The sequence below is a fragment of the Triticum dicoccoides genome, chromosome 7B (genome assembly GCF_002162155.2).
Source record: "Triticum dicoccoides isolate Atlit2015 ecotype Zavitan chromosome 7B, WEW_v2.0, whole genome shotgun sequence".
Classification (NCBI taxonomy): domain Eukaryota; kingdom Viridiplantae; phylum Streptophyta; class Magnoliopsida; order Poales; family Poaceae; genus Triticum; species Triticum dicoccoides.
The window spans coordinates 597082692-597093383 of NC_041393.1; the positions used below are offsets into that span (position 1 = coordinate 597082692).

At 49.5% G+C, this 10692-nt stretch overlaps 1 protein-coding gene across 1 annotated transcript; it reads left to right on the forward strand.

Moving 5' to 3' along the window:
• Positions 1 to 6508: 6508 nt before the first annotated feature.
• On the forward strand, positions 6509 to 10112 carry LOC119339166 (probable high-affinity nitrate transporter 2.4). The gene is made up of 2 exons (XM_037611311.1): positions 6509 to 7689; positions 9689 to 10112. The coding sequence occupies exons 1-2, from the start codon at positions 6509 to 6511 to the stop codon at positions 9966 to 9968; spliced, it is 1461 nt and encodes a 486-aa protein (XP_037467208.1). The 3' UTR covers positions 9969 to 10112.
• The last annotated feature ends 580 nt before the right edge of the window (positions 10113 to 10692 follow it).

Consider the following 10692-nt stretch of genomic DNA (forward strand, 5'->3'; position numbering starts at 1 on the left):
AAGAGAAGACTTGGTGTGTCCTAGGGTGCCCCCTGCCTGAAGAAAATATGCCCTAGAGGCAATAATAAAGTTATTACTTATTTCCTTATTTCATGATAAATGTTTATTATTCATGCTAGAAATGTATCAACCGGAAACTTAGTACATCTGTGAATACATAGACAAAACATATTGTCCCTAGTATGTCTCTACTAGACTAGCTCATTTATCAAAGAAGGTTAAGTTTCCTAACCATAGACATGTGTTGTCATTTGATGAACGGGATCACAACATTAGTAGAATGATGTGATGCACATGACCTATCTGTTAGCTTAGCATTATGATCGTTACAGTTTCATTGGTACTGCTTTCTTCATGACTTATACATGTTCCTCAGACTATGAGATTATGCAACTCCCGAACACCGGAGGAACACCTTGTGTGCTATCAAACATCACAAAGTAAATGGATGATTATAAAGATGCTCTACAGGTGTCTCCGAAGGTGTTTGTTGGGTTGGCATAGATCGAGATTAGAATTTGTCACTCCGTGTTTCGAAGAGGTATCTCTGGGCTCTCTCGGTAATGCTCATCACTATAAGCCTTGCAAGCATTATGAGTAATGAGTTAGTTGCGGGATGAAGTATTAAGAAACGAGTAAAGAGACTTGCCGGTAACGATATTGAACTAGGTATGATGATACCGACAATCGAATCTTGGGCAAGTAACATACCGATGACAAAGGGAACAACGTATGTTGTTATGCGGTTTGACCGATAAAGATCTTCGTAGAATATGTAGGAGCCAATATGAGAATCCAGGTTCCGCTATTGGTTATTGACCAGAGATGTGTCTCGATCATGTCTACATAGTTCTCGAACCTGTAGGGTCCGCACGCTTAACGTTCAATGATGATTTGTATTATGAGTTATGTGATTTGATGACCGAAGTTTGTTCGGAGTCCCGGATGAGATCACAGACATGACAAGGAGTCGCAAAATGGTCGAGACATAAAGATTGACATATTGGACGGCTATATTCGGACACCGGAAGTGTTCCAGAGAAGTTTCGGATAAAACCGAAGTGTCGATGGGTTACCGGAACCCCCCGAGGGAACTAATGGGCCTCGATGTGCCTTAGTGGAGAGAGAGGAGGGCTGCAGGAGGCTGTTCGCGCCCCCACTTGAGTCCGAATAGGACAAGGGAAGGGGGCGGCGCCCCCCCTTCCTACTTCCTCTCCCTCTCCTTCCTTCTCCCTCTCTCCCTCTTGGTGTAATCCTACTAGGACTAGTAGTCCTAGTAGAACTCCCCTTGTGGGGAGCGCCCTAGGAGGGCCGGCAGGCCTCCCCTTGCTCCTTTATATACGGGGGCAGGGGGAACCCTAGGACACACAAGTTGATCTTTTAGCCGTGTGCGGTGCCCCCCTCCATAGTTACACACATCGGTCATATCGTCGTAGTGCTTAGGCAACCCCCTGCACCGGTAACTTCATCATCACCGTCGCTACACCATCCTGCTGACTAAACTCTCCCTCGGCCTCAACTGGATCAAGAGTACGAGGGACGTCACCGAGCTGAATGTGTGCTGAATGCAGATGTGCCGTACATTCGGTACTTGGATCAGTTGGATCATGAAGACATTCGACTACATCAACCGTGTTAACTAATGCTTCCGCTTTCGGTCTACGAGGGTACGTGGACACACTCTCCCCTCTCGTTGCTATGCATCACCTAGACAGATCTTGCGTGATCATAGGATTTTTTTTGAAATTACTGCGTTCCCCAACACTGCCCCCGTATATAAAGGAGGGATAAGGAGGTCATCCCTAGAGGGGGCGCGCCAAGAATATGGAGTCCTACTAGGACTTCCAAGTCCTAGTAGGAATCCCTTTCCTTTTTGGAGTAGCGGAGAAGGAAAGAGGGAAAGAGAGAGGGAGTAGGAAACGGCAAGGGGGGCGCCGCCCCCTTCCCCTAGTCCAATTCGGATATATGGGGGGGCGCCACCTCCCCTTGGCCTGCTTCCTCGTTTTCCGTATGGCCCAATAAGGCCCATTACTTCTCCCGGGGGGTTCCGGTAACCTCCCGGTACTCCGGAAAATGCCTGAACCTATCTGAAACCTTTCCGGTGTCTGAACATAGCCTTCCAATATATCAATATATATATGTCTCGATCATTTCGGGACTCCTCATCACGTCCGTGATCTCATCCGGGACTCCGAACAAACTTCGGTCATCAAAAACACATAACTCATAATACAAATCGTCATCGAACGTTAATCATGCGGACCCTACGGGTTGGAGAACTATGTAGACATGATTAAGACACATCTCCGATCAATAACAAATAGCGGAACCTGGATGCTCATATTGGCTCCTACATATTCTACGAAGATATTTATCGGTCAAACCGCATAACAACATACGTTGTTCCCTTTGTCATCGGTACTTGCCCGAGATCCGATCGTCGGTATCATCATACCTAGTTCAATCTCATTATCGGCAAGTGTCTTTACTCGTTCCGTAATGCTTCATCCGGCAACTAACTTATTAGTCACATTGCTTGCAAGGCTTAATTATAGTGATGACCATTATCGGGAGGGACAAAGAGTGACAAATCCTAATCTCGATCTATGCCAACCTAACAAACACCTTCGGAGACACTTGTAGAGCATCCTTATAGTCACCCATTTACGTTGTGACGTTTGATAGCACACAAGGTGTTCCTCCGGTATTCGGGAGTTGCATAATCTCATAGTCTGAGGAACATGTAAAAGTCATGAAGAAAGCAGTAGCAATGAAACTGTAACGATCATAATGCTAAGCTAATGGATGGGCCATGTCCATCACATGATTCTCCTAATGATGTGATTCCATTCATCAAATGACAACACATGTCTATGGTTTTGAAACATAACCATCTTTTATTAACGAGATAATCTAGTAGAGGCATACTAGGGACACTATGTTTTGTCTATGTATTCACACATGTACTAAGTTTCCGGTTAATACAATTCTGGCATGAATAATAAACATTTATCATGATATAAGAAAATAAATAATAACTTTATTATTGCCTCTAGGGCATATTTCCTTCATCGTAACGATCGATGCATCGCGGAGGTCATGGCTGTAGAGGAATCCGACGAGATTACTCAAGTAAGGTGGTAGACCCTTGTGCCGATGTTGATGTAGCCGAGAGCGTAGCATGCCCTAGTCAATGCAACCGAAAGATCGATCTGATGAAAGATACTAGACAATACATTTACACGTCAACACTCCCCTCATGGGTGGCTCACTCAGGCCTAAATATGGACCGAAAGTGGACTGCAATTTAATTGCATCGGCCAGGTCTTGAACTCAAGACCTCTTGGCTCTAATACCTTGTTAAGAGGGATTAGTGGAATCGTTGTTTATTGCTTGAGCCTCATGGGCATATATGTAGGAATACACGATCAACTGGGAGTAGAAGACAAGCCAGAACAAGTTCTAGCCTATCTCATATTTCCTAACTAATCACGATACTCAAACTCAACACAGAGTACATGATGGGAGTGCGCAACAAAACAGTGATAATACATGCATATGTATATTGCAGCTATGAGGCTACGAGCACCGCTAGTTCACATTTCTGTCGTCCAGTAGCTGTGTAAGTCTAATCAACTATTTTCTTGAGATTAAAAAGAAAAGAAAATCTAGAGTTTGATGTAGGCATGTATAAAAGCTCGCGTTTTTCGTCGGCGACATGTGCAGCCTCACCCTCATGTGAGGTAGCGGTCGACAAGCAGGTTGTCTCCTGATCTGGCGGCTTTGGGATTGCTCGAACTAGGCTAGGCGAAATCTATGCTCGGCTTGCCGATGCTGGCGGCGGCGACACCCACGGGTGTCGTTTCCCTTCCCGGAGGCGCTGCCATGGCCTTTGTCTGTGCACCCCTTCGAGTATCAGGGGAAACCCTAGGTTCGGTTCTCCGGATCGGATGGCGACGGCGTCCCGACATCGTTCCCATTCTTAAAGGCACTATCTTGCTAGCTCGTGGTGTCCCGGTGTTGGAATTGAAGATGTTCGACGTCCTGTTGATTTGGTTTGCTCCTCTAGTTTTAGGTTTGGTGGGTTTAGTTATGTCCTTCACCCTGTTCGGGCTAAGTGCCCCGACTCTCTCTCCTCCGGACACCATGCTTATGCCTTCTTGCGTCCATGACATGTGTTGTATCTTTTATTGTACTCTTTCTTCTTCCTTCTATCAATGAAATGTTACGCGAGCTTTGTGTATTCGTGAAACAAAAAGTCTGCTATGGCGTTGTAATAGCTTTTGGAAAGTGCTCCCGCTAAGCTATGTACTTTTAATGTTAAGATGAAAATAACTAATAACCTGCTAAATCCTGCTACAGAACCAAATTTAAAGTCATTTAGTGCCGCTAAGCCGCTCCAACCATAGGAGGAACACAAGTAAGTTCCACGGAGCCATCCATCTGCCTCACTCTTCCTTCTTGTTTTGTATATTGCTGCACTATACTAATTGGAAACTTACTTATTGAATTAGCATGTCTCAGTCCTCAATTTTGTGTGTTTAAACATTTTTTTTGAAAGATCCAGCAATTGCTGGCTTGATTCAGATTTAGCAGGAAGCAACGGAAAACATAACATGGTGAAGATCCGAAGATCAAAGAAAAAGATAAACATCAACCCTATTGGTCGCATAACAACACTACACTCCACGGAATGTCATCCACCCAGTACAAGGCAGCGCAGCTCCGACTCCGATGGCCACGAGTCCCTCTGACCGGATCCACCTCCAGAACGATGCCCCCAAGAGAGAAAGCGACGCCGAATAGCGCCGCCATCGTCCGATCTAAACTAGATCAAGGGTTTCCCCTGGAGCACGTCGGGAAAGGCAAGGTAGGAGCTGCTACATCGATGCCTCCAACAAGGGAGCGACGCCAGAAGGCGCCGTCATCGACGACTCCGACCACAACTGGAGTACGACTTTCACCGACAGTCCCACCTGCATAGCCCGAGCCCAGAATCCAATCAGCCTACACACCAGCCACTACCTCTGCCTCCACGGCCAACCGTACCTCCCGGCAAGCTCGAAATGCTTCCAACCTTCCGTCCGCGTCCCCCACTGGACGAAGGATGCAACCCCCGCAGTGGCGCCATTCTTCTTCCATCGGAAGGATGCAACCAAGCGGCACGCCATTCGTATCCTCGAGGATGCAACGCATGCAGGCCATTCATCTCTCGACGAAGGATGCAACAACTGCCGCGGCGCCATTCCTCTTCCTCCAGCCACCACCATCTCGTCCTCCGCAGCAGCGTCGAGCTCACCCGACCACCAGCGAGAGGATGCAACACCGAGCAAGGTGCCATTCATCTCCCCCAGCTTCGTCTGCACGGCTAGTGGCGCCGACCACGTCGCCGCCCGAGCTGCCTCCAGACCCCCAGCCGCCAGGGCGCCAGATCCGGCTGCACCCAGCCAGGGGCCGCCCGCTGCCAAGCAAACCGCTTGCGACAGCCACCTCCGGCCATGCTAGCGCCAGATCCGGCCGGCAAGGCCCGTCAGATCCGGCCGCACCCAGCCAGCCAAGGGACCCCGACACGCTCGTCGGATCCGCCGCCCCGTTGCCAAGGGCGCCCGCTGCAGCAGCGAGCCACCCAGCCGCCGTCCCGCCCCGCCGCCCCGCTCCGCCTCCACGCTCCCGCGCCAGATCCACGCACGTCTCCTCGCGGGCGCACCCGTAGCGTGCTCGCCGCACAAGAGCCTCGCGAGCTCGCCGCACTGGAGCCCCGACGAGCCGAGCACCAGCCCCCGCCGAATCGAGACGCCCGCGTCGCTCGGTCCTGCGCAGAGGAGACCAACGGCCCCGCCGCCGACGACGCTGCCCGGGCTTTGCCCGGCTGCGCACACCGGCGGCGGCGAGGGGAGTAGCTGCGTGGTGGTGGGCTCCCGGCGGCGTGCTAGGTTTTCCTCTCCCGAGCCGCCCGCGGGAGCGGCGCGAGAGAGAGAACTCAGTTCAGACTAGTGATTGTGTATTTTTGTTTTCAGTTTTCTTCATGATTTTAGAGAAAAACACTTAAATAGGCCTTACCTTCGTCGTAGCTCCACTATTACTTTTCATGACTTCTCGCGAGCCACCGCTAAATAAGCACAGTGTCGTGCAAGCTTTAGACTGATTGCGACGCTAAGCGCGCGTTAATCATCACTCTCCCTCTTGGAGCCGCCCGAGAGCCTCTCCTCTCGTGCATGCGGCGCCCTGCATGTATGCAGCCGTTCCATTCCACCACCTTCCCAGCTGCCACCCACCCTCCCGTCGTATCGTGGCCGCTCCTTTCCTTCCCGCTATTTAAACCACACACACTCACCCAAATCTAAACCCCTCGCCTCATTGGCTAGCCAGTAGCAGCCTAGTACTACAACTACAAGGTCGATCGGGCGCCAGAGGGTCTAGAGATCGTTCGATCACACACTGACCGATCGATCACTGCGACTGCGTGCCTGCTTGATCGGTGCCTAGCTCGGTCTAAGCAGAAGCAGGCATGGTCACCATGGGCAAGAAGGTAGACCAAGAACAGAGCTACTACAGTGACTGGGCCCACATCGACCACGGCGTCGACGCCGACGGCCGCGCCACGGAGCTGCGGCCGCTGGCGCTGTCGCGGCCGCACACGCAGGCCTTCCACCTCGCCTGGCTCTCCCTCTTCGCCTGCTTCTTCGCCGCCTTCGCCGCGCCGCCCATCCTCCCGGCGCTGCGCCCGGCGCTCGTCCTCGCGCCGGCCGACGCCTCTGCGGCCGCCGTCGGCTCGCTCTCCGCCGCCCTCGTCGGCCGCCTCGCCATGGGGCCCGCCTGCGACCTCCTCGGCCCGCGCCGGGCGTCCGGGGTCGCCAGCCTCGTCTGCGCGCTCGCGCTCGCCCTAGCCGCCGTGTACGCGTCCTCGCCCGCGGGCTTCGTCGCGCTGCGCTTCTGCGCGGGCCTCTCGCTCTCCAACTTCGTCGCCAACCAGCACTGGATGTCCCGCATCTTCGCGCCATCTGGCGTCGGCCTCGCCAACGCCGTGGCGGCGGGCTGGGCCAACGTCGGCAGCGCGGCCGCGCAGGTCGTCATGCCGCTCGCCTACGACCTCATCGTGCTCCGCCTCGGCGTGCCCATCACCGTCGCGTGGCGCGTCGCCTACCTTATCCCGTGCGCAATGCTCATCACCACCGGCCTCGCCGTGCTCGCCTTCCCATACGATCTCCCGAGCGGCTGCGCCTATGCTGGAGGCGCCAAACGCGCCAAAGGGGAGGGCTTCTGGAACGTGGTGCGAGGGGGAGTCTCCGACTATCGGGCCTGGGTGCTGGCGCTCACCTACGGCTACTGCTACGGCGTGGAGCTCATCATGGAGAACGTTGCGGCCGACTTCTTCCGCAGACGGTTCCGGCTGCCCATGGAGGCTGCGGGCGCCGCCGCGGCGTGCTTCGGCGTGATGAACACCGTGGCGCGGCCGGCGGGAGGGGTGGCGTCCGACGAGGTGGGAAGGCGTTTCGGTATGCGCGGGAGGCTGTGGGCGCTCTGGGCCGTGCAGAGCACCGGTGCGGTCCTTTGCGTTCTGGTCGGCAGGATGGGCGCCACGGAGGCTCCGTCGCTGGCGGCCACGATGGCGGTGATGGTGGCGTGCGGGGCGTTCGTGCAGGCCGCCTCGGGGCTTACCTTCGGCATCGTTCCCTTCGTCTCCAAGAGGTAAAGACAATTTTCCGCTTAATCCTTAATCAAATACCTACATATAATTCGCTACACAGTATCATTTAGCTTGTTTATATTTATGAAATATTTATGGTTATAACGTTTTATGGATGCATGGTACACTTACATATGTATAGTTATGATTCTATACACCCTCCTTTCTTATAATATAATAGTGTCAAAAACGTTTTTATATTATGTGAGGGATGAAATAATACCGAGTATAAGATATTTCAAACCGCTAAATGTGGTAATTAATCAACCTCAAAAAAATAACAATAATATACAAGTTGGCGATTGATGAAAAGATGAAGCTGGTAGCTTACCTAGCGTGAGATGAAAGGTGTTGAGTACTTGACTAGCTAGCAACGCCTGAACCACGAGTCAGCTAGGAGGATTCGCGCCGACGACAAGCTTCCGGTGGATCTAAAAGAATCTAAAACAGAATCCTTGTGTAGTAGCACAGTGTCGCTGACGTCGACGTTGCTTTCTTGCATTTATTCAAAGATAGCAACGGGCGGAGATTCCTGGTAAAATTAGTTGAAATCCCATTTATAAACAGAAAGAGACGCGATTGTTGCGTAAGGTGTGGTGCACATATATGATCATGCTTGACCAGTAAGAGATCTACCATGCATGTATGTGGAGGCCGGCAATCAAGGAGTCACTGTTTTGTTTTAGATCATGTGCGCCTACAGAGCTAATATAAGGTCTCCTTTTTTCTGGAAGAGGATTTATAGCACCAGGTTGCTCCACCCCCTATATGAATATTAAGTTCAAAAACTATTAGGAAATTTGAAAAAAAAAGAGATTTTGGATATCAAACTTCGTTGTCCGATCTACTTTCGCGTGAAATTTTGTGGAAAAATACCAGAAAACATATCCATGGCAATAAAACACAAAAAAAATCCTATATATTAAAAAAAAACTATTTGGATGGCTGTATTCCCTTTGCCATGGATACATTTTCTGATATTTTTTCACGAAACTTCACACAGGAGTAGATTGGGCACCCAGGTTCAATATCCCCAAATTCCAGATTGTTTTGCATTTTTTGGTACTTTTAAAATTTAATATTCATGTAAGAGTGTGGAGCACCCAGGAGCTCTTGTGCATTTCCCCTCCTTTTCTCGCAAAAATAAATAAATAAGGTCAGAACAACCAAGTTAAGATTATGATGCAACAAATTATGACATAACTTGCTCAAGAAACCAACCAAATTTTCTAGGGCCATTTGCATTTCTGCCCCTAACTCGAACCACCTACTCAGATTTGCCCCTAATTTCAAAGCATGCTCAAATTTGCCCCTCTGCCGTTAAGTCACTACTCAGATTTGCCCCTAATTTCAAAGCATGCTCAAATTTGCCCCTCTGCCGTTAAGTCACTACTCAGAAATGCCCTTCCGTCCAGTCAAAGGCCTTTGACCGTCAAAGGCCCATGTGTACTGTAGCAGACGGAAAGTGCTACAGTATTGGACGGAAAGTGCTACAGTACTGTACGGAAAGGCATTTCTGAGTAGTGACTTAACGGCGGAGGGGCAAATTTGAGCATGCTTCAAAATTAGGGGCATATCTGAGTAGTGGGTTCGAGTTAGGGGCACAGATGTAAATGTCCCAAATTTCTATGTATTCACACAATAAGCGGGTAATCTAATATAATTAAGTGATCATCTTATTCTATTTCTCTTAGCGTGCAAACATGTCGCCTTAATGTGCAACTATGCAAGTGAAAGGTCCACGCAACATATAATGTTGCACAGGAAATACTTAGTCATTTCCACTAGATTATGCAACTTTAGTCAGTAAATATTTTTACGACTATACAATAATCAAATACAATAGATTATATGCATGTTCAGTTTCTGTTCACATACTGTTATCAAAATACTCATGTTACATACAACTAAATTTCATTTAAAATATACTGCAGCCAATTCCTACAACAAGGCATGTGTTATCATCTAGTTAAAATGGATTTGGTGAATTAATCTATGCAGGTCGATGGGCGTGGTGTCTGGTATGACGGCGAGCGGCGGGGCCGTCGGCGCGATCGTGACAAACCGGTTGTTCTTCAGCAGCTCCAGGTACACGGTGGAGGAGGCCATCTCCTTCACCGGCCTCACCAGCCTCCTTTGCACTCTCCCTGTGGCGCTCATCTATTTCCCACGCTTGGGAGGAATGCTTTGCGGCCCCTCGGAATCCGCCACCGTCGACCATGATGGTCACGACGACGACGATGATGTAAACAAGGATGATGATTACATGCTTCTAAAATGATGTGGCAGCTTGGTAGCTCAGCCTGTAAATATAAGGATAGATGGATAGGTACATGCTTCTGAAATGGAAATGAAAATGGAAAGGAAAACTCCACACAATCTCTCAAGACTCTGAACTACATGTGATGACTTGTTGCACTACTAATGGCCAGTTCTTTTGGTGGCTTTTTTGGGCTTCCAGAATAAGTTGTCCCCTGCCCAGCTTATTCTAAAAGCCCAACCAAAAATATTTTTGATTGGGCTTTTAGAATAAGCTGGGTAGGGAGCAGCTTATTCCAGCTTATTCTAGAAGCCAGCAAAAGAACTGACTCTAGAGGTAGGCTAAGGGCAAGGGTAAGCTCACATGTGTCCTCCCAATTTTTCGATTTGGTAGGAAAAATGGGGCGATTTTTTTACCATGGCACCAAGGGCACTTCCCATTTGTCCGTTGTTAGGATTGAGTTTTGAAGTACTAGTAACCTTGCACGTGCAATGCACGTCTGGAAAATTCAACTTATATGATTTTATTGCACATGTACACATGTCTGAAAAATTACCTGCAAGGTATAGATAAGTAGTGTGCAACAATTGAAAGGGTCTAAGCTCGTTCGAATGTAGGAACATATTTTCATGTAAAGTAACAGTAGTAGAACGAAACATGATTCAAGTTCATATACATCAGTGCATTCTAGTGGGTTATCAAAGATTATAAGTTAGCTAGGGGTCTAAATATGCTATGTTGAAAG

Excerpts from the sequence above, each read along its gene's own strand:
- LOC119339166 (XM_037611311.1), top strand. The coding sequence starts at position 6,509 with ATGGTCACCATGGGCAAGAAGGTAGACCAAGAACAGAGCTACTACAGT. Across the intron at positions 7,690-9,688 it reads GTTCCCTTCGTCTCCAAGAG|GTCGATGGGCGTGGTGTCTG; the intron begins GTAAAGACAATT and ends TAATCTATGCAG.